General features: G+C 41.8%; 1 protein-coding gene across 2 annotated transcripts in view; it reads left to right on the forward strand.

Annotated features, from left to right (window-relative positions):
• The window catches only part of CFAP54 (cilia and flagella associated protein 54), a 680,590-nt gene that overhangs the window by 462,500 nt on the left and 193,100 nt on the right, over positions 1-24,990 (forward strand). For both annotated transcript variants that reach the window (XM_075344744.1, XM_075344743.1), the window contains exons 44-50: positions 2,725-2,922; positions 9,689-9,755; positions 9,852-10,052; positions 14,539-14,625; positions 19,571-19,693; positions 19,798-19,851; positions 22,501-22,717. In XM_075344744.1, the coding sequence (XP_075200859.1) occupies positions 2,725-2,922; positions 9,689-9,755; positions 9,852-10,052; positions 14,539-14,625; positions 19,571-19,693; positions 19,798-19,851; positions 22,501-22,717 (947 nt within the window). The remainder of the gene's footprint in view (positions 1-2,724; positions 2,923-9,688; positions 9,756-9,851; positions 10,053-14,538; positions 14,626-19,570; positions 19,694-19,797; positions 19,852-22,500; positions 22,718-24,990) is intronic.

Genomic DNA, 24,990 nt, shown 5'->3' on the forward strand with positions numbered 1-24,990 from the left:
GCTAAGGGGAGGACAACAGGGGAAAGTTATTAGATAAACATAAAAACTATGAATTAGATATGAATTACTAGATATAGTGCTATTAGATAAAAATGATATATATATAAATTTGAGCACATTTGAGATTTTTCCCACTTGCACTATATCTGGTAATTTATAATGTCTAATATCTAATGTTGTGCTTTTTATACACTCCAGTGACAGGCTATTTCTTTCCTTCATCATCTGAACCTACGTTTACATTTGCAGCTGCACATTTGAGATTTTTCCCACGGTCTTGACCTCTGTTTACCTTCTGACGTGGCACTTCACTTGTATATATAGAAGCTTCTTTGTAGCTAATGACATACTGTTCCTTTGATGTCCTGATGAAGGAGACGGATATCTCTGAAATGCGTCGACCTGTACAAACAATAAAGGAATTATATTAATATCGGATTCCGTGGTGTTAGCGCGGCATATACCCGATTTCTTCTCCTATTGAATTCTGCATCTTACACTTCGGGGCTGCGACTGATATCATCATTGCACATGTTTAAAGGGCTTGTGACTGTCACAACCTAAATAGGTGAGTGCGCCTTATTTTTGTCAAATTTTTTTTCTACCGGTAAGACCCTATTGTGCTTCTCTGTGCCACAGTAATATTACTTAGAGGATGTGAAAGAAAGAAGACCAAGCATTGAAAATCCATTTGTTTTAATAGGAAATGAGATTTCTCCCCATGGAAAATACAAGGATTTTACGCAGCTAACTGGATGACAATGTAGCTGGGCAAAATCTCACGCCTGCACAGACACATCGCCGACTTACACATGGTCAGTTATGTTTTAGGCGCTGTCCGCGGTGGGGAAGAGCATGCGCATATGTGAATAGGCAATGTGTAAGCGCAGGCATGAGTTCTCCCCCGGCTATGTGCATGATGCAGGAGGAAATCAGAGGAAAAGGCCGGCCACAGTGGCGGAGAGGAGGGGTAAAGGGTGCAGTAACGATGTCCATCAGACTGAAGCATCCACATTTACATAAAGCTCTGGACAGTATAAAAATGTTTTTGAGGGAGTTAGGGTCTTAGTTCACACATGAAAAATCTGGTGACAAAGTTCCCTTTAATTACTGTTTCTTTTTGCTTACCGGTCACTACAGCACCTTATCGCAAATTATCTTGGGTAGCATAAATGATTTTATGTGTTCCATCTTAAATGGAAGGCTGTAAAAATATGTGGAACTAAGAGAGGACCAATGGTTTCATTTTTTGGGGAGATAAATATTTAAATATTCCCAAAAATTGAAGTATATTAGACCATCACTTTCTTTTTAAAACCAAAGGCATAAGAAAATGCAATCGTTATTTCTTCGCTGCCATTAACACATAACTTTCTGGCATAATTAATATATTATATTTGGGGCCTTCCATAGTAATAGATCAAGGGACATTAGAAGCACAACTTTACAACATCATTTTATAAAAGAAATGTATACTTCACCTAATGGCCAGTGCTCTGCTATTGCTCCTTCTATATCATGTCCCAAATGGCTGGTGCAGAGAATCGGGGAAAGCTGTGGTGAGTCCAAACCATGCCTTCCCATAATGGAGTTACTATACTTTAGGATTATATAGTCACAAATAGTATGAGGGGTACAGGATCGCTTTAGGGACATGTGCACACAACTTCTTTAACAGCGTTTTCTCCTTGGAACCTGTCTGAAAAAAAGCACTAAAAAATCACTACAAAGAATAAACATAATGCACAGCGAGTCATTTTTATATTATATTATATTAAAATATATTATATTGTAATATATTATATTAATATTTTATATTATACTATATTATATTAAAGTTGCTTTTTTTGTCTCTGCTTTTACTTGTATTGGAGATGGGAAAATTTCTGACCATGCTTATTTTGGAGGTAGATGATAGTCCCCAATCGGTGGTGACTGACATCTACCAAACATTTATGAGATATCGTAGCTCATTCCTTTCTAAAATCTAAAAACAATTGTCGTAAATGTAAACAATTACCAATTTTGTAATATATAAGGCACCGAAGACACCTTCATCAATTAGAAAAATCTTTGTTGGTCTCAAGTACATGAGGGGATATAAACAACGCTACGTTTTGGGCAACGCAGGGCCTTTATCAAGCCATAAAAATGTTATGCTATACTAAGTTCTTTCACTTACTCCCATTTACACCCAGTTTTCTGAATCTCCAAACAGCAAATTGTATAGTTACTCTAAAACATTGGGCTGAGGATGTATCATTGCATCACAATGCAGATTTACCAGAAATGTAAGAAAGATGGAGGCAAATCTTCAATCACTGACTATAATTAATATTCTGACTTAAACATTTGAGTATGGTTTGTATTACCAACTTTTGCCCCCTGTATGTACCCTCTTTGATATTTAACATATAAGCCTTCTTCTCTTGTAAGTAGACACTATATATTCCATATATTTCCATATTACTATATAATTACTGTTTGCCTTTGGTTCATATGTGAAATATGGAAATCTAGCAATACAAGTTTAGAATAAATGATACTTGATACTGATGCAATAGTAAGCGTCTGGATAATATCCACATAACTCATCCTTTTCATACGCCTTTGTGCACACATTGCTTGATCTCTAAAACTAAAGAGGTTAAGTATTTTATTTGGCTGTGTGTGCACTAAATCCCCCCTATAGTGTCATATTTTTTTGCATTTTATATGTTGCAGAGCTGCTTTCAAATGCTGGTGTCAGGCCCTTGATGAAACGCTCAACATGTCTGATGCTCTTAATTCATGGCAGGAGCCTGATAGCTCCCCAGACGGCATAAGCAATGGAAGATCTAAAGATTACAGTGAGAAATTTCTCTCCCGAGCGGGAATTTGGGGTTGTTTGCTGGCTGCCGTCATAGCTGCTAAAATGTCTCGGTAAGTATTGAAGAAAAAAACGCCTTGATTTATTTTTATTTATCACGTAATGTTCAGTGCCCAGAGGGGAGCAATAAAAGCTTCTCCTGGTACATGCTGAAGAAATAAAATGTTACAATATAGGAAGGGAAAACTTTTCCTTAGTAGCATTGTTGTTTAATGCATGAACCCCCATATTTTAGCCACATAAACATCACATATTAACTCTTAACAGAAGCCGTGTTATACTTTAAAAAAAAATGTTTGTATTTCTGCTTAAAGGACAGAACAAAATTCCGAAGATGGGATTCAGCTAAGCAACATTAGGCTTTCTTGGGAAATTCTCAAAGATGTTCTTACTTGTATAGAGTCATCATGTTGTAAGGGATACTTCACTTAAAAGTTCAAGGAGGGCCTGGATGCTTTAAAAAAAAGGGACCTGTCTGCACAAATTTAGAATTGTACACTAAAGACGTAGCTGTAATGGCACTGTAATACTGATAAATGAATCCTTTTGTTGAAAAAATACACTTTGACTTTCTTCTGTAATCATCATTTCAAGTGTTACGATAATTAGGTCTAAGTGCATTGGGGCTGGATTTTGTACCGGATCTACTTCTGTTTGTCTGTGATTTCCCAGCCACGTTTGCCTGTCCCGAGTCTTTCAATGATAGGTCACTGTTTTTTCAGTGACGTGCCTCCTTTGTTTGAAATCTATCGCTATTATTGCCATACGTAGATTGAGTTCCTGTCTCAATGACGTCTTATAGAGATGATTGCACATGTGCTGCCCATGGTAATGACAGCACCATTTTATTGTAACCCAGCTCAATCTGCGCATACACAGCACAAGTCTCGCATCACATGCACCCATACTACAAGTCTATGGGTACATGTGAAACATTGGACTCCACTCGGATGTCATCCAAGTGCAGTGCAATATACGCTCAGAAGGGCAGCAGAGAAGATGGAGAGATTAATCTCTCACTCTTCTCACCTGTGATCCGATAATAGGATCGGATCACAGTAAAAAAAAAAAGGTCACAGAAAAAGCAGTGATATGCCATTCAAAGACCAGAGGCAGGCTAAGGGGCCGGGAAACACAGACAGACAGCAGAAAACCCAGTGCACAGTCCATCCCCCATGCACTTTAGCCTAATTAGCATAACACTTCAAATAGTGATTACAGAGGAACAACAAAGTGGATTTATTCAACAAAGGTATCAATTTAATCAATGCTATGTCTATACATCACAAAATCATGCTGACAGGTTCTCTTCTATATTTCAGGTTATGGGTACAAGATTCTATTAAATTGAGTGTGGTACTGAAGCCTCGCTTCCACTCGCATTTCACACTGATGAGGGCTGATAAAATAACGGATTGTACTCGCACTAGTGTTAAACAATGAGGCAGTGTCCAGCCGTGATTTTTTTCTCATGCTGAACCAACGTGAGAAAAAAGTTGCAGCATGCTGCGTTTGATATCACGGCTCGCATCATGAGATCCAAGTGCAGTGAGATATATGCATAGACAGGCAGCAGAGAGGATGTAGAGATTAATCTCTCCCTCTTCTCACCTGTGATCTGATCACAGGATTGGATGACAGTAAGGGCGGCTTTGCACACTACGACAGGTGCAATGTCGGTGTCAAAGTGAAAGTGACGCACATCCGGCATCGCATGCGACATCGTACTGTGTAAAGCTTAGATGATACGATTAACGAGCGCAAAATCGTCGTAATCGTATCATCGGTGCAGCGTCGGCGTAATCCATAATTACGCTGACGCGACGGTCCGATGTTGTTCCTCGTTCCTGCGACAGCACACATCGCTGTGTGTGAAGCCGCAGGAGCGAGAAACATCTCCTACCGGCGTCACTGCGGCTTCCGTAAGATATGCGGAAGGAAGGAGGTGGGCAGGATGTTTACATCCGCCGAAATTTTCTTGAGAAAAATGACTTTTCTAGTGCGCACATAGCCTAATATGGGAAAATTAGCATCTGCGTCATGGGGTTTTTGCCTTCTTCTGAATCAACATGTTAGATTAAAGCCTGCTTTACACGTTGCAATTTCGCATACGATATCGTATGCGATTTGCAACGCCCCTATCGTATGTGCAGCACGTTCAATTTGTTGAACGTGCCGCACATACGATTAACCCCCGTCACACACACTTACCTACCATACGACCTCGATGTGGGCGGCGAATGTCCACTTCCTGGAGTGGGAGGGACGTTTGGCGTCACATCGACGTCAAGCGGCAGCCGGCCAATAGAAGCGGAGGGGCGGAGCTGAGTGGGACGTAAACATCCCGCCCACCCCCTTCCTTCCGCATTCTGGGCCAGGAGCCGCAGGAGGCAGGTAAGATCTGTTCATCGTTCCCGGGGTGTCACACACTGCGATGTGCGCTACCCCGGGTACGATGAACAAGCTGACGTTCAATTCGTCAGAATGAACGACGTGCATGCGATGAACGGTTTTTCGTTCAATCGCAATTGCACGTCGCTGTCACACGCTACAACATACCTTACGATGCCGGATGTGCGTCACTTACGACGTGACCCCGCCGACACATTGTAAGATATCTTGTAGCGTGTAAAGCGGGCTTTAGAGTATGTGTGCACGTTGCATTCATAACAGTGCGGAAAAGAACACACCCTCTAACACAGTAAACACTGCGTTTGTAAAAAAAATGCATCCAACACGCATGCATTTTGCATGCATTTTGCATGCGTTTTGGATGTATTTTTTGCATTGCGGTCCCAGGGCAATTGAGCTCTGTAATGCCTGTTGACAGGAGACAGAGTCGCGTGATGACAATGAACTCGGATGAACTTCACCCAACTTCATTGTCATACCGTGGTTCTGTCTGTGTGTCGCGTCCTGATTAGCGGTCACTCGTGAAGGACTCATTGGTGCCCGCTAATCCCCAGAGTGAAGTGAGCAGTGCGATCAGCCGTCACTCAGGTTACCCGCGGCCAGCTGGAGTCCTCCACCCGAGACCGCAACTCACCTGTGACGTCATCGCTGATCGCGCAGCTCACTTCAGTCAGTCAGGCGAATAGCTGTCACAGTTGGAGGATCCAGGGGTGGTTGCGGGTAACCTGACTGACGTCATCGCTGATCGTGCAGCTCACTTCAGTCGCTGCGTGGAGCTGACAGAGAGCGGTCTGGTCTGTGACCGCTCCTGTCAGCTTCATGTAGCAGAGCTGAGAGCGTCGTGGGACGTTGTGTGGATTACGCCATACCTGGAGAGGTATTTGGGGGTTAATAAAGTGGTGAAAGAGGGTGGGGGTTTTTTGTCTTTTATTTCAAATAAAGGATTTTTTCGGATGTATGTGTTTATTTTCTTTAACTTACAGGTTAATCATCGGTGAGTATGAAAGAGAGAGAGGGGGGGAGAAGGAGAGACCGACAGACAGAGAGAGACAGACAGGGCGACCAACTGACAGAGAAAGAGACCGACCGACAGAGGGAGATTGACCGACATCCACAGACAGAGATTCACTGACATCGACAGAGAGAGACTGAGAAGACTTGCGTTTTGCTTTTCATAAAAGCATGCGGAACGCAACAAAAATGCAGTCCAAGTGTATTTTGGTTGCGTTTTGACCCACATCATTGATTTCAATGGGTGGAGAACGCAGCTATAACGCACAAAATAAGTGACATGCTGCTTTTTTTTCCGCAGCGATTTTTGGCATATAAAATGCTGCGTTTAAAAACGCAGTGTGAGCATTGAATTTTCGGACTTCTCATAGACTTTGCTGGGGAAGCAGAACGCATGCCATTTGGCACTGTAACGCTGCAGTTCAAAACGCAGCGTTAACGTGGGGAAAACGCAATGTGCGCACATAGCCTAAGGCTTTGTGTGCATGTACATGCTGACATTTCTGCAGTGAATGGACAGCACATGTGCGCTTCAAATCACTGCAGAAACACTGCGTAATGGATGCAGTGTTTCAGCAGAATAAATGCCGAATTCATGCGCTCAGGATGCTGCCCCCACCATAGACAGAGTGGGAGCAGCATCCAAAGCGCACAAATTAATTGACATTGCTTTTTTGTACACAGTGATTTGGGTCAAAATTTTGGCATCCAAATCACTGCGTTCAAAAAAGCAACGTGCGCACGGATTATGCACAATCTACATACATTGTGCAGGGGACGCAGGTGCATGCATTTATGCTGCAGTGCTAAACACAGTGTAAATGCATGAATTTACGCAACGTGCGCACAAGCCCTAAAGGTTGACCCAAATGACCATGTCTACTTTCAACCTTGAAAGCTATGAAACTTTGAAAGTATACATTAGAACAGGATGAAAAAATGTTTTGAATGGTTGTACAAGTAAAATATATCTTTGTACCGTGTTAGCCAGTAGAGATAAAAAAAAATTTTTGTTTAAAAGAACAGAAAGTCCTCAGTGGTTGATACCTTTTAATGGCTAACTGAAAAGATGGTAATAATTGCAAGCTTTCGAGACTACTCAGGTCTCTTCATCAGGCATGGTATAACCCAAAATCTGAAGAGTCACATATTTATACACAACAGGACTTAGAATAGTGCAGTAAAAAAAAAAACAAAAAACAAGTTATATGAAACAGAACTATCACTATGGCAGGGGGGCAAACTGTTGTGGGGCCATAAATACTGCTGCAGTTCAGTGTAAACAAGTTATATGAAACAGAACTGCAGCAGTATTTATGGCCCCACAACAGTTTGCCCCCCTGCCATAGTGATAGTTCTGTTTCATATAACTTGTTTTTTGTTTTTTTTTGTACTGCACTATTCTATGTCCTGTTGTGTATAAATATGTGACTCTTCAGATTTTGTGTTATACCATGCCTGATGAAGAGACCTGAGTAGTCTCGAAAGCGTGCAATTATTACCATCTTTTCAGTAAGCCATTAAAAGGTATCAACCACTGAGGACTTTCTGTTCTTTTAAACAAAAAATGTTTTGAATGGTTTTAAACATATATTTAATAATTCATTGAACTTTTGTAGCTAAAATGCTTGTATACTGAAAGTGCTTCTTACCATTTCAATAAATGTTAAGTAGAAACTCACTCTTAAAATTGTATCTGGACAGTCTGGATCTCAGCAGATTTATATATTTCTCTTTTCCACTTCAGATTGGAAAGACCCCATTTAGCATTACATTGTGTACTGACAGCTTTAAAGTTTAAAGGGAACCTGTCATTTTGAAAGGCGCTATTAACATATATGGGGTTAATCTGTAGGTTAATAGCATTCCCAAACTGGCCAGCCGCTACACTGAAAGCCCTGGTTACCTGGAGGAAATTAACTTTATTCCTCCCAGCAGCCTCTGACTTTCAGTCTATAGTGGAATGACCAAAAGCTAATCTAAAGCCTAATTCAGATGTACTGTATGTGTTGTATTTGTGTTTCTCATGGATTCATCATGTATCCATTATAGGGCAATATTTAGGGCTGTTCACTTGGACTGTGTGTCCATGCAAAACTCACGGAGGCACGACTCTTTTTTCCGATATCATGGTGTCAGGGCAGAGTGTACAGATGCTCAGCATCCAGAGCAACACAAACGTAAAAAAACCAATGGTATAGAACAAAAGGGAGTGACGATGGGCAGAGGGGGCACCTTCAGCAACTTACCTGAGTTTGTACCCTACACTTCCTAACGTCCCTTTAAGGGTCCTTTTCCTCTTCATGGTCACGTGCCTAGGCCCTCGCTTACCTTGAACTCAATCTGGCTATTGAGAAGGCCAGTGAGAAAACTGGTCTCATCACTACAATAATACAACACATGGTAAGGAAGACAGACAAAGGAAAAATAGACACAAAAAGAAAAAACACTGAAATCTCCTCCCATGCAGCTAAACACCACAGCTGCAATCATCACGACTCTGCAGCTTCTTCCAGAGACAGGCTCCTTCCAAAGTGATCAGCATAGAATGAGATCCTATTACTTACCTCAGATGGTAAAACACATGACTATTTATAAAGGAAGTGGTCAAAAAAGAGCTGCACCTGACATAAAGGCTACAAAGGACAGCCAGATATTAAAGAGTCCTCAGCACTAAAAGAAAGTAGATTAACTTAAATATATGTTGTCGACCTGCAAATAGTAAAGCGCTGTGACCTTCTGGTGCCAGACATGTCAGAGGACTCCTCAGTGTAGGACACACCCATGACACATGGATGTAAAGTGCCAATACAAGTTGATTGGTCCGTGAAAGAAACATTCAGCACTCGGATGGCATCCATCAAGCATGATCACGTGTTTAACATTGGAAAGGATAAGAGAAGTTTTGTAAGTTTATTCATCCGAGAAAAACAATGATGAATGTTGGTTAAAATGGACACATTGACCGTACACGGATGACACATTGATCCAAAACAGTGATGACACCAATCCCATTTATTCAAATACATGTTAAAACACAGCCGTGTGAATGAGGCCTAAGGTGTATGGGCAGATGCCTTGCCACTGGTGTCTAAAATCAGTATATTCCTCTATATTACCCTTGAAAATAGTTGCACTCTTGGCTGAACTGAGCACACGCACACATTTGTATGGGAGGAGAGGGGTAGGGAGTGTATATCTGTATTTGTCATTTAATATTGTAGGGTGTCGTCCTTTAATCTAGGAAACCTACAGATCATATGGCTATTGAAATGTTTTCAGTTTGATTAAACGATATAGCTTCATTGGTTGCAACTGCCCTGGTTTCCATGTATGTACCCGTCTGCCTCCATGTATTGTTATAGTATACCTTTCTTGTTTTGTATGTTTTTGTAGTTATATCTTGACATCAGATGCTGGAAAGAGAAGAGATTGCTGCTTGCTCTCAGCTTTACTTTTCAAGGTAAGAAGCACATTTTTTACTTATGAATTTCTATGACAAGTAATAAGTTATTTGAAAGCAAATGATATAATATATAAATTCTGTTTTTCTTCCCAGTCCTTGTTTCGCGCATCCTTGCCACATCCAGATGAAGATCTTGATTATGCATTATATGAGATTGGAGAAGGATGTGAAGTATCTGAACTTATTCCAGGGATTGACCTGTTTTCTGATCGGCACAGAGCAGATGTTATAACTGTTGTTTCCAGCCTAGGTTTTCTCATTTCCGATTTGCATTCTGTTGCCCAGAATTTTATGGTTAGTGCCCAGTGAAGAAAAAAATAAAAAAATAAAACAATAAATAAATATATATAATATATATACATATATATATATAATCTTTTAAGATATACCAGAATACTTATGCCATTCTGCTTGAGGGTTTTTTTTTTTTAGTCTTTGTTGTGTTTTACTTATTTGCATGCCATTCATTTTTTAGAGTGATTTCAAAAAGTATAAAGTTTATTATGATTTCAATAAGTATAAGTTTAAAATAGAATGATAAAACAGATCATAACATAGAAAGTATGAAACACTGTTAATGGACAGTGGAAAAATTGTATATTGATTTTTTTTTTTTTTTAATAAAAGACACCAGTACTAGTTTTTAAGAAATCTCCAGACTCTGACAAAGGGATTTAAGCTCTGGAAAGGGAATGTAATCACCTATATTATATTTTAATAACTAAAACCATCAAGTAAAACTTTTTTTTTTCAATCTATTTTTTTTTCTGTTTGTATATTTTTTAGACAGTTTTTGCTACATGATTATGGGGGTTTCCTATATTGCCTTAAGGCCCCGTCACACACAGAGATAAATCTTTGGCAGATCTGTGGTTGCAGTGAAATCATGGACATCTTGTTCCATTTGTAAACAGCCACAAACCTGGCACTGATTGTCCACAATTTCACTGCAACCACAGATCTGCCGCAGATTTATCTCTGTGTGTGACAGGGCCTTTAATGTCAGGATTTAGAGATTGGTCCATATGTAAAACTTCAGACTGCAATAGTAAAAAAAATAAAAATAAAATCACAAAAACAATGTATATATAACACATTGATTTAAATAGATCGTTTTCTGATGACATTTTTGCGACAAAAATTCCATTCTTCTGAATAGGGTTGTGTTAGCCACAAGCACATATATTTACATAGGTTGCATCCAGATGAATAGAACAGTCACAGAATTTCTGCAACAAAATCTGTAGGTTATGAGTCCACCCTTAAGTGGTGGTAGGTCCTTTACATAAGATTGGTGGGGGTCGAACATCAATCTGCTGTTAACACTTTTGGCAGCTGCCTGATGTGGATAGTGTATGGAGGAAAACACTATAGTTCCATTAATTGTTTAGTGATTACAGCCGGGTACTGCAGATCAGTTCCTAGTCTCTTCAATAAGAGCAGTTCTGCAGTAACTGGCAGTGTCCGTTAAACAATGTATGGTGTTGTGATGTTTTTCTCTGTACACTTTACATCTAGCCTCCAACAGAGGTGTTAACAGCTAAGTGGATGGGTGCCATGTGTCAGACATCCACTGATCTGATATTGTGAAGTATCCTAAGAATAATGCGGGCTTCACACGGTGCGAGCTATCGTGCGATTGCACGAGCGATCGTACCCGTCCCCGTTGTTTGTGCATCACGGGCAATTAGTTGCCTGTGGCGCACAAAGTCGTTAAACCCCCGTCACACGTACTTACCTGCTGAGCGACCTCGCTGTGGGCGGCGAACATCCACTTCCTGAAGGGGGAGGGACGTTCGGCGTCACAGCGACGTCACACAGCGTCCGGCAAACATCTCGCCCACCTCCTTCCTTCAGCATTGCCGGCGGGAGCCGCGGGACGCAGGTAAGCTGTGTTCATCGTTCCCGGGGTGTCACACAGAGCGATGTGTGCTGCCCCGGGTACGATGAACAACCGGCGCCATTAAAAATAAACATTTTTTTTCAAAATAAGCGACGAGTACACGACTCACGATTTGTGAGCTATTCTGCGTTGCTCGGAGGTGTCACACGAAACGACATCGCAAGCGATGCCGGATGTGCGTCACGAAAACCGTGACCCCCGACTATGTATCGCGCCATAGCTCGTCTCGTGTGATGCCCGCATAAGTCTGCAATAGAAAAGCAGTGGATAAGACCTTTGAAGGCTATGTGTGCACATTGGTCACCACAAAGATGCACGTTTTTGGCCCCCAAAAAACACACCTGTGGGAAAAATGCTACATCTGACGCACCTGTGACCACAAATCACCTGAGTGACATCACTGATCGCGCTGCTCTTTTCAGTCACTGCGTGGAGCTCACAGCAGGCAGTCATTTTCTATGGCGCTTGCTGTGAACTTCAGATGTAGCAGTGGTGGAAGCGTCGTGGGACCTCGTGTGGATTATATTGGACCTGCAAGGGTATTTTTGGGGTTAATAAAGTGGTGAAAGATGGTGCTTTTTTGTCTTTTATTTCATATAAAGTTTTTTGGTGTTTGCGTTTATTTACTTTCACTTACAGATTAGTGATGGGGGGTGTCTCATAGACGCCTGCCATCTAAGACTTAGTCGTTGCTGTGGGCTGTCATTAACGCCCTCATTACCCCAATTGCCACCGCTCCAGGGCAATCTGGAAGAGACAGGGAAAGTGCTGGGACTGTCGCATCTAATGGATGCGGCAAATCTGGGTGGCTGCTGGCTGATATTTTTAGGTTGGGGGCGCCCAATAATCATGAATATCCTCAGCCTGAGAATACCAGCCCCAGCTGTCAGGCTTTACCTGTGCTGATATCATAATATGGGGGAATCCTACACCAAATTTTTTAGTTATTTATTTTACTGTACGTTATAGATCTTCCCACTGACGTCTTTGATTGGAAGCCTCAGACACGCTGTCACTCAGCATGGGGGCTCCTCTGACTGCAACCAATCACAAACGCCGGTGGGCAGAGAAAGAAATGAATATGTATGAGCCTAGTCAGCAGCCTGGGAAGAAGAATGAGAGGCCGCGGGAGTAGTGTGACTGCTGCCCTGATGACTCGGTAAGTATAAAACGCTTGCTCTTACCCTATTGCGCCGGATTCCGGTCCCCATAGACTTTATATGGGAACTGGCATCTGGCCAGATACTAGGGATCAATCCCCCGCTGACCCACAGTCAGCAGGGAATTGAGCTGACAGTCCTCCGAAATACAGGGACAAAACGCAAAAAGAATTGACATGTTGCATCTTTGTGGTTACCACAAAGAAGCAGCCAAAAACAAATGCAACGTGCGCACAGCAAAAATGAAATCTCAAAGACTTTGCTGCAGAAGGAAATGCATGCAGTTTTGGAATCAAAACAGCACCCAAAAAAATAAAAAAAAAAAACACAGCCTGCGCACAAGGCCTAAGGGATTGTCCACTACTAGGAAAACCTCTTCTGATTCCACATGTTCACTCCAGGTAAAATAATAGAGACTATACTCACTTCCCATACCAGCTCCGTTCCAGTGGTGTCCAGGATTCCGATGCTAGGGCTCACATGGGGTTGTAACAGTATGCGAGCACCCATCAGCGCCGCTATGCTTACTTCCTGTTGATTGTTCATTTGGTCTGAAGGCAGGGAGAAGGAAGCCGGCGCTGATTGGACATGACATGATACACATGACTCATTACATCACAACCCCACGTGAGCCCCGTACTACTATCCCGGACACCACTGGACGGTACTGGATGTTTGCTGGTATGGAAGGTGAGTATAGTCTTTATTATTTTACCTGGGGGAAACGTGGAATCAAAAGGAGTTGTCCTAGTAGTGGGCAACCCCTTTAAGAGTCTAAAGGGGGTTTTACACGCAACGACATCGCTAACGAGATGTCGTTAGGGCCACGGAATTCATGATGCACATCCGGCCTTGTTAGCGACGTTGTTGCGTGTGAAGCGTACGAACGACCGCTAACGATCAAAACTACTCACCTAATCGTTGATCGTTGACACGTCGTTCTAATCCCAAATATCGTTGCTGTTGCAGGACGCAGGTTGTTCGTCTTTCCTGAGGCAGCACACATCGTTACGTGTGACACCCCGGGAACGAGGAACAACACCGTACCTGCATCCTCCGGCAACAAGGTGGGCGTGTCTTTCTTTTGGCTGCTCTTTGCCCCTCCGCCTCTATTGGGCGGCTGCTGTGTGATGTCGCTGTGACGCTGCACGAACCGCGCCCTTAGAAAGGAGGTAAAACACCGGCCACAGCGATGTTGCTAGGCAGGTAAGTCTGTGTGACGGGGACTAACGATTTTGTGTGCCACGGGCAGCGATTTGCCCATGACGCACAACCGTCGGGGGCGGGTGCGATCGGCAGCGTGTAAAGTGGCCTTATGTGTTCTGAAAATGAATGATGGACCAAGATTGATGCCCTGATATCTTCAATCCCCCAGGTCTTTGTGAAAGATAAGAAAGATAAGAGACAACCCTTGTTGGAGCTGATGCTATAGACTTCACCCGGATTATTTAAAATATAACCATGGTCTCTAAGAGGAAAAAATATTGGCAAGACAACAACACAATGACCTATACAGTATGACCCTAACAAGGTCACATATTTGTAAATTGAGTCAATGTTAGTGACAGAGAATTTCTCCAAATTAGTCAAAAATGAAATCTTTTTTAAGTTCACTTGTGATAAACGTTGGTCAATATTCTTACATTATAGCATTACTTAATATTACAAATTGTAGCATGCCATGCTCCCACCTTAAATATATAATATATTTTTGCAGGTTTTGCCATTATTTACATTGTACCAGTATTTTGTCAGCACTATTTGCCGTGACCCTGTCAGAAGTGTGGAGGGAAGGCTCTTAAAGGTATGTGAAATTTTAATTTAAGCTTATTGACACCGAGATAAACAGATGACAGCGTGACTTTTAACAGCAGTAAATGTATTACACAGACAGACATTATCTAGCCAACAATTGATTTGTTTGTATGCTGCCTTTTGTCATTTTTTTTCTCGTATTGACACGAGTATCCATATTTGCTACACTTAAGATAGCAGTTACAAGTGCAATGACTGGAAAGGAAAAGTGTAAGTCTAGGTACAGCAAATTAACACTTTCTAGCTGTCTTGTGGATATTGATTTTAGAAAACACAGCCTATTGCTTGCTATGACCAACAATACGGTTTATCCACGCCTTGCAGTATCAAGAAATAGCTGTAATTCCCTTCTAGTTAGATTTTGCTTATTTAGAGACACTGCAGAAGTAAAGGAAACCTGTTATCACTGATTTCCCTATGTAACTAATGCCAGGGTAATGTAGCGTGGAGTATTACTTTTTAATTATGTCCTAGTGGAAATTAGCACAGAATCTGGTAGCCAGAGTACTGATGTTTGTCGCTGCTGTGGTGCATTTGGTGCAGCGCTTAGTTTGTACTAGGGTACAAACAGCTTATCAAAAAATCACAGACACATTGGAAAACCACAATAAGTCATTATGATTATAAGTGATCCATTTCTACAGCCCATAATTCTGATATAAAGATATCAGCTGCATTCATTGTAAACTGTAAAATTATGACAATTTCAGTACTCTTAACCTGTAGAAGTTTCTACAACTTAAATAAATCCTGGACGCCTTCCATTTTTTTACGGGCAGGCCGAATATGTGACCTATTTTTACGGATTGTTCTGGAATTTCTCGATAGTTGGCAATCCAGGTTTGTGCTTTCAGCTTTAAATACTGTAAAGGGTGTGGTAGATCACCTCACTTGTTTTCGTTTAAAGTGAACCTATCACCAGATTTGGGGCTTATATGCTGCAGCCACCACCAGTAGGCTCTTATATAGACCATTCTAACATGCTGTATATAAAAGCCGAGGCCGCTATGTAGAATATAAAAAACACTTTATAATACTCACCTAACGGGAGGTGTAGTGCAAACCGGTCGGATGGGTGTCTCCGCTTTCCGGGTCCGGCGTCTCCTCTTTTGGCCATCTTTGTCCTCCTTCTTCTGAAGCCTGGATGCATGACATGTCCTACATCATGCTATTTGGCATTGAGGTCCCGCTCAGGCCCACCACAGTACTTTGATCTGTCCTGCTCATGGCAGATCAAAGTGTACCTGTGCAGGACCCCAGTATCGGATAGGGTGCATGACGTAGGACGTGTCATGCAGCCAGGCTTCAGAAGATGGCCGAAAGAGGAGGCGCCGGGCGCAGATAACGGAGATACCGTCTGCACTGCCCCTTAGGTGAGTAATATAAAGCCATTTTTACATTTTACACAGCGGCCTGCGCTCTTATATACAGCATATTAGAATGCTGTATATAAGAGCCCACTGGTGGTGGCCGCAGCTTATAGGCCCCAAATCTGGTGACAGGTTTCCTTTAAATATTCCAGTGGTTTATTTAAACTTCATAAAAAAAAAAAAAAACAGAACAAAAATAAGAATAACTAACACAGCCTTTCCGTCATAAAGGTAACAGACAGCTCTTAACAATTCATACAACTGTGTGGTCTGCCCACTTAGGAAAACGATTAAATTCCTTAAGTAAGAACACAGCTGTGGAGGTCTGCTCTCCTCCCTACACAGACACCTAGTGAATTCAGAGACCTTCATTTTACCTTCTGGACGACTCCCTAGGGTGGCGATAGGGTGAATAGCTATCTGACCCAACTCTTTAGCTGTTCACAAACTAGGCCCTTATCATGGCCAATTAGCATCTAACATATTGAAACATGCTTCCAGGTTTACATTACTGAGGCATTTTCTAAGATTGTCTCTGTCTAAGAATTGTACAGAATTTATACATGTTCCCCAGGGTATTATATACAGTATAGAGTACTCACATTAGCAGTTAAAGTATTAGCTTTATCTGCTAATGTGGGTTAAAAGGGTTTTCCTTTTTTGTAAAAGTGTATTCAAAACAACTCACATAATGTAAAATAAACTTCCTTCCCCGCTGCAGAACGGCTCATCACTACAGCGCCGGTCTTTGTTCATTGTTTATTGCTTACAGTGGTGATGTGTAGTGATGAGCGAGCACTACCATGCTCAGGTGCTCGGTACTCATAACGATTAGTGATGAGCAAGCACTACCATGCTCAGGTGCTCGATACTCATGACGATTAGTGATGAGCGAGCACTACCATGCTCAGGTGCTCGGTACTCATGACGATTAATGATGAGCGAGCACTACCATGCTCAGGTGATCGGTACTCATGACGATTAGTGATGAGCGAGCACTACCATGCTCAGGTGCTCGGTACTCATGACGATTAATGATGAGCGAGCACTACCATGCTCAGGTGCTCGGTACTCATGACGATTAGTGATGAGCGAGCACTACCATGCTCAGGTGCTCGGTACTCATGACGATTAGTGATGAGCGAGCACTACCATGCTCAGGTGCTCGGTACTCATGACGATTAGTGATGAGCAAGCACTACCATGCTCAGATGCTCAGTACTCATAACGATTAGTGATGAGTAAGCAATACCATGCTCAGGTGCTCGGTACTCATGACGATTAGTGATGAGTGAGCACTACCATGCTCAGGTGCTCGGTACTCATGACGATTAGTGATGAGCGAGCACTACCATGCTCAGGTGCTCGGTACTCATGACGATTAGTGATGAGCAAGCACTACCATGCTCAGATGCTCAGTACTCATAACGATTAGTGATGAGTAAGCAATACCATGCTCAGGTGCTCGATACTCATGACGATTAGTGATGAGCGAGCACTACCATGCTCAGGTGCTCGGTACTCATGACGATTAGTGATGAGCGAGCACTACCATGCTCAGGTGCTCGGTACTCATGACGATTAGTGATGAGCGAGCACTACCATGCTCAGGTGCTCGGTACTCATGACGATTAGTGATGAGCAAGCACTACCATGCTCAGATGCTCAGTACTCATAACGATTAGTGATGAGTAAGCAATACCATGCTCAGGTGCTCGGTACTCAACGATTAATGATGAGAAAGCACTACCATGCTCAGGTGCTCAGTACTCATAAGGATTAGTGATGAGCGAGCACTACCATGCTCAGGTACTCGGTACTCATGACGATTAGTGATGAGTGAGCACTACCATGCTCAGGTGCTCGGTACTCATGACGATTAGTGATGAGCGAGCACTACCATGCTCAGGTACTCGGTACTCATGACGATTAGTGATGAGCGAGCACTACCATGCTCAGGTGCTCGGTACTCATGACGATTAGTGATGAGCGAGCACTACCATGCTCAGGTGCTCGGTACTCATGACGATTAGTGATGAGCAAGCACTACCATGCTCAGATGCTCAGTACTTATGACAATTAGTGATGAGCAAGCACTACCATGCTCAGATGCTCAGTACTTATAACGATTAATGATGAGAAAGCACTACCATGCTCAGGTGCTCAGTACTCATAAGGATTAGTGATGAGCGAGCACTACCATGCTCAGGTACTCGGTACTCATGACGATTAGTGATGAGTGAGCACTACCATGCTCAGGTGCTCGGTACTCATGACGATTAGTGATGAGCAAGCACTACCATGTTCGGTACTCATAACAATTAGTGATGTGTGAGCACTATCATGCTCAGGTGCTCAGTACTCATAACGATTAGTGATGAGCGAGCACTACCATGCTCAGGTGCTCGGTACTCATGATGATTAGGGATGAGCGAGCACTACCATGTTCATGTGTTCGGTAATCATAACAATTAGTGATAAGCGAGCACTTCCATGCTCAGGTGCTCAGTACTCATAATGATTAGTGATGAGTGAGCACTATCATGCTCAGGGGCTCGGTATTCATAACGATTAGGGATGAGTGAGCACTATCATGCTCAGGTGCTCGGTACTCATAACCAGCGGTTGGACGCTCAGATGGGTATGACTCGAGTACTGAGTATAATGGAAGTCAATGGAGTAGATGATCATTTTTCTGGTAGAAAATTTTTGAATTCCCCATTGAGTTTCATTATACTCAAGTACCCGATCCCAGCATCGAACTGTTCGTTACAAGTTCCGAGTACCCGAGCATGGTAGTGTTTGCTCATCACTAGTGATGTTGTGTCAACAGCTCACATCACCGCTGCAGCCAGTCACTGAGTTCGAACTATTTGATATAATTGACATTACTAGCTTTACTATGAGAAGATTTTGGAATCTAAAAATTGTGGGGCACAGTGAAATTAAGGAGAGATCACCTAGGACAGTAACTAAAATCAATACCTGTCAGACTGAATCCAAAACACTAGGAATGCCTGCCTATATACAGAACAAAAGGACTGACGAAAACAACACTCCGGTGTAGAAACACATTGCCTTTTATCTTCCACACTATTTATTGCTTTAAGACTTATAAATATCCAGTTTTTGTCACTGTCTGTCAGACCTCTGAATTCTTCTAAACATTTGTGGTCAAGGTTATGTATTGAGTGTAATTTACAAAGTGTCATAGTATGTTCAGCTCATATACTATGTACTACAGTTTGGATTTGATATCACATTCATTCTCCCATAGGATTGAGATCACATTAAAAACAATGCGGTACCTGATATTGAACCCTGGTCATTTAGCTGCATCTACACGTTGCAGTTGCGATGCTTTTTTTTTTTTTTTTTTTTTACAATAGTGTTAAAAGGGCATTATTTTGCCATGGTTTTCTAATGTCAAGTCTAAAACGGTACAGTACTATCACACCCATGGCAAAATATCACAACTGGGGAACGCAATCTCAGGCTCACATATGGGAAATGTCATTTGAACAATGATAAATTGTAATTGTTCATTGCATTGTTCTTTTTAAGGTTAAAGTCCTGATAGATCTTCACCTGTTTTCTGAAGCTTTCCGGGAGTTTTTCCTCCTAAATAGCGGACAAAGAATTCCAAGAAGACCACATGAAGGATTCTCAACAGTCGGAAAAATTTCGGTAAAGCGGTAGTTCTACATTTTTATACAAAGGATTATTTGGTTCATTGGGCTAAGTGATCATATTGAAAATGATGGATTTTAACAGAACTCTTTTTATTTCAGGCAACCATAAAATTCTTATCATCAAGCAATCTTATCTCAAGGGAAAACTTAGAGGTAGGATGGATATATGTTTAACACGCTAACTTTTAGTATCATCTTATAGATTCAAAGAACTTATATAAAAGCTTTGTAATATGTGAAGAAATCATTATATGTGTATAACTGAATAACACGGATATAAAAAGGCTCTGGGGCTCAATGCAAAGCTATATTTCTACCTACTGTACAAATACCATCTTTTCAGACTCTTTGTCTTCCAGTCGGTGACCATAAAAGAAATATGAGAAAACTGTGAAACAGCAAGTTAATTTAATTGCAGTAAATAGTGAATCCTTTGTTTCCAGTGCTGATAACCAACAGCTCTGCCCCTGAAATGTGCATTGTCAGTATAAGAGCTTTATCCTTAAGGTACCGTCACACATAACGAGATCGCTAGCGAGATCGCAGCTGAGTCACGGTTTCAGTGACGCAGTAGCGATCCCGTTAGCGATCTTGTTATGTGTGACACCTACCAGCGATCAGGCCCCTGCTGTGAAATCGCTAGTCGTTGCAGAATGGTCCAGGCCATTTTCTTCAAAGGTGATGTTCTGCTGGGCAGGACGCATCGCTGTGTTTGACACTGTGTGACAGGGTCACAGTGACTGCTGAGATCATTATACAGGTGGCTACTGTGACCTGTATTGTTTCTGCATCGCTGGTAAGATCTGACTGTGTGACATCTCACCTGCGACCTCCCAGCGACTTACCTGCGATCCCTAACAGGTCGCATCGTTTTCAGGATCGCTGGTAAGTCGTTGTGTGTGACTGGGCCTTTAGGCCGAGTTCAAACCAGCATGTGAAAAAATACCACTTTTCAGCCAGAAAAAAGTATGATTTTCCATCTGTGCCATCCCTATTTCCAGCTTTTACATCCAAATAGCATCTGTTTTATACATAAATAGTGAAAAGAATTCCTATATTAATCTTATTTTAATAATTGCAATGGATGTGTAAAAAACGTATAAACGGATGGTGTATGTATGGCATCATTTATTTAAACATACCCTTTCAGTGTAGTGGTTGGGTTTGATCAGACTAGTGCATGCTGCAATTTTATACATGGGGACTGTCTGTCAATGTGTAAAACCATTCATGTGATCTACCCCATTGATCAGCATTGGTCAGTGTGCTCTACATATGAATGGAGACTATATGCCAATATGTAAAACCATTAATTTGGTCTACCCCAGTAATCAGCATTGGTCAGTGTGCTCTCCGTATGAATGGAGACTATATGCCAATATGTAAAACCATTCATGTGATCTACCCCATTGATCAGCATTGGTCAGTGTGCTCTCCATATGAATGGAGACTATATGCCAATATGTAAAACCATTAATTTGGTCTACCCCAGTAATCAGCATTGGTCAGTGTGCTCTCCGTATGAATGGAGACTATATGCCAATATGTAAAACCATTAATTTGGTCTACCCCAGTAATCAGCATTGGTCAGTGTGCTCTCTGTATGAATCTAATTTGCTAATGTACAGCATATGTAAGTATAATCTGCTCATTTGAATGAGCCCTTAAAGGGAATTTGTCAGCAGATTTTGGCTTTGTAATTTGAGAGCAGCATAATATAGGGCAAGAGACATTCCAGGGGTGTATCAATTACTGGACTGCTTGGTGTAGTTTTCCATAAAATACCTTTTTTATCTGTTGTAGATGTAGCAGAGCTAAGACATCTGGACTGTGTATAACCCACATCTCTAACCCTGTAGCTTCCTGTGTACATTTTCAGCAAGCTGCCAATCAGCAGTGGGGGCGGGGTTATACAGATTAGCCTGACTACTTTGTATGTGAGACCTAGTCAGGCAGTGATAATCTCCTGCTGTTTGTATTGAAACAACAACACACAACCTAGTAAGTGACACATCCCTATAATAAGGATCTAAGCCCCTACATCATGCTGCTCTTAAATCGCAAAATTTGCTGACAGATTGTCTTTAAGGGAATAAGGAATTTATTGGATTTTTATTATATTCCAAACATCCCCTAAAGTGTGTTATCTAACTTTGCTCACTGCTTTTAGAGATCACTGAATCTGACGTTTTTGTTGTGCCGGTTGAATCCTGCCTAGTATTAATAATGTATACCAGTAAACATTGGATCAATGCTCAGTGTACAAATATACGTCAGGTAGCCAGATCTCAGCTAGTCATACTTTCCTAACATGTTTTTTTTTCTTATAGATTATTAAATATTTTCCTAATTTGTCTTTTTTATTTTACATTGTAAGTTGAGTTTATTTTAGGTTTGCTATTGTGTAACCGGTAAAAAAAGGCAGCACTGTATTTATCTCAGAATGGTTTGCCACCTATTTTTAAGTAAAGTTTGCTGTCATGACTAGGTATACCCCAGTGGTTTGGCTACTAACGGAAGATAAGTCAGAACTGTTCCTTACAGCAATAGCTTGATATTTGTTCCACTAAAGGTGCAGTTCTTTTCCCTAAGGCTTATTTAATTGAAGAACTATATTCTGCTAGGAAAGAGTCTAGTTCACAAAACATGAAGCAAAAAAATGTTGTTGGCACACGGCTAATGGTAAAATAGGTCTCATATTTGTATTATAGGAATAGCCATTAACTGAATTGAAATCCTACGTAGACAATAGTGGTAATCATTTTTATTGTAGACGTACTATAAACCTTCTTGAAATTGCAGGCACTAGAAGAAATTCTCAACAAAAAACCCAGTCCTTGTCTGCTGTCTGTGTGTGATCAAGCAACCATGAATAAGCTGGTACTGACTAAAACATATTTCATCCTAAAACTGTCTTCAACGATTAATGCCATCCCCGAGATAGAGAAGGAGCCTGGATATTATGTGACTGGGGACAGAACAAAGCCACAAAGTAAAAACCGGGAGCCGACCTTGTCAGGTAACAAAACCCATCGAAATAGCTCCATTCTCTTTAAAGTGTTGCCAAGTATATGCCATTGTCATTGCTTTCTATTGATTTTACAATATGCCCTATAAAGGAAACGGCTGGTCTCTTTTATGGGCTGTTGTGACTTCCATTACTACTCCTTAGGCGGGCTTTGCACACTACGACATCGCAGGTGCGATGTCGGTGGGGTCAAATTGAAAATGACGTACTTCCGTCATCGCATGCGACATCGTAGTGTGTAAAGGTTCAATGATACGATTAACGAGCGCAAAATCGTCGTAATCGTATCATCGGTGCAGCGTCGGCGTAATCCAAAATTATGTTGACGCGACGGTCCGATGTTGTTCCTCGCTACTGCGGCAGCACACATCGCAGTGTGTGAAGTCGCAGGAGCGAGAAAAATCTACCGGCGTCACCGCGGCTTCCGTAGGATATGCGGAAGGAAGGAGGTGGGCGGGATGTTTACATCCCGCTCATCTCCGCCCCTCTGCTCCTATTGGCCGCCTGCCGTGTGACGTCGCTGTGACACCGCACGACCCGCCCCCTTAATAAGGAGGCGGGTCGCCGGCCAGAGCGACGTCGCAGGACAGGTGAGTCCATGTGAAGCTGCCGTAGCGATAATGTTCTCTACGGCAGCTATCACAAGGATATCGCAACTGCGACGGGGGCGGGGACTATCGCGCTCGGCATCGCAGCATCGGCTTGCAATGTTGCAGCGTGCAAAGTACCCCTTACTGTTATCCTGAAGATAAAACCTATGGTACTTCTTGGAATTTAAATGACAAATCTAGAATTTCTCCCTAACTATATATTTACATTTTAATAAGATCAACATGTCACCATTTTTTTCCCATCCAAAAAAGTCCAACTTTTTGACCTTTGATCAGTTCATTTAGCCAGATTTCCAAGAGATCTGAGTGAAACTCTATGCATCTCTAATGCTAGATAACTATGGTACTGTATATAGGCCTTGAGTCATCTGGTGTTTTTCACGCCAGTCTTGATGAGTTGAGATATTGGAGTAAGATGCTGGTAATTCATTAAGGCTGAGGCCACATGGGGATTTGTGCGAGTCCTCGCATGGCACTCGGCTCACACTCGCAGCACAGCAATCAAAAAATCGTTGATTGTTGAGGACGCAGGTTGTTCGTCGTTCCCGAGGCAGCACACATCACTTCCTTATGGCTGGTGTTGATTGAACATAGTTTTAAAGTGCCATGTTCTTTCACACGCCAGTGTGAGCGAGCCTTTCATTGTAATTGTCTTGGTGCTTGTACCCACATTTTTAATATACCAAGGCTGATTAATTCTATTCAACTCTATGAAATATCTTTCTCAATCTGTTGAAAGTTTTCTAAATAGTAAATAGCGCTGAAATGATAGAGTAGCAATCTATAAAACATCTTTATAAAGGTCTCTAAACGTACTACTCATGTTTGTGCCCTTGTTTGGAATTCGACAATTGCTGCCAACAGTTTTGGCAGTAACACATGCGCAGTTGTGCCAACCTCCCTTTAGCCTATGTGCATGCCCAAGTAGTTAGGTTTCCATTGCAGAAGCAGGACCATGCATGTTCAGTAAAGTTTATGGTAGCATCATTTCCATGTATAACACTTCACAATATTGTAGGCACCTCAAAAGCTCTAAATTTTAGTGACTTATACTGTAATCACACATTGTTACCTATCTTTTATAGCATATTTTATTTGCTTTCAAAGCTGCAGATTGTCAGATATTTCACCTTTTATATTTTGTATCTGTTGCTGCTTTCTCAAGTAACTACTGTTTTCAATCATGTGTAGACAAGTGCTCAGGACTTTACATAGAACACTGCCTCCCTAAATTACTTCCCCACCAGACACCAGTCTCTGGACTTTACATAGAACACTGCCTCCCTAAGTTACTTCCCCACCTGGCACCAGTCTCTTTAACTGTATTAACATCTCATTGTTTGTGTGACAGCAGGTGCCAAGCAAGGAAATTAGACAATGAGCTATCAATCAATCAAGCTAAAGAAGCTGGTGCAGGGTAGGGAAACTACTAAAGGAGGCAGAGGATGGTTAAGTGCTCTGTCCTGCCCAGAGTACCTAATGCCATAATTGCATATGACATTAAATGCTAATTTCTTGGTAATGCAGCAACAGATAGAAGATGTAAAGGTGTAGATTGGATTACATTTCAAAGACCTGCAGTTTGGGGAGGTTGATCTTGCTGACTTATTCCCTTTTAAATTGTGAATGTGTTTTCAGTAACAATGTTTATTG

Source organism: Anomaloglossus baeobatrachus, chromosome 4 (assembly GCF_048569485.1).
Source record: "Anomaloglossus baeobatrachus isolate aAnoBae1 chromosome 4, aAnoBae1.hap1, whole genome shotgun sequence".
Classification (NCBI taxonomy): domain Eukaryota; kingdom Metazoa; phylum Chordata; class Amphibia; order Anura; family Aromobatidae; genus Anomaloglossus; species Anomaloglossus baeobatrachus.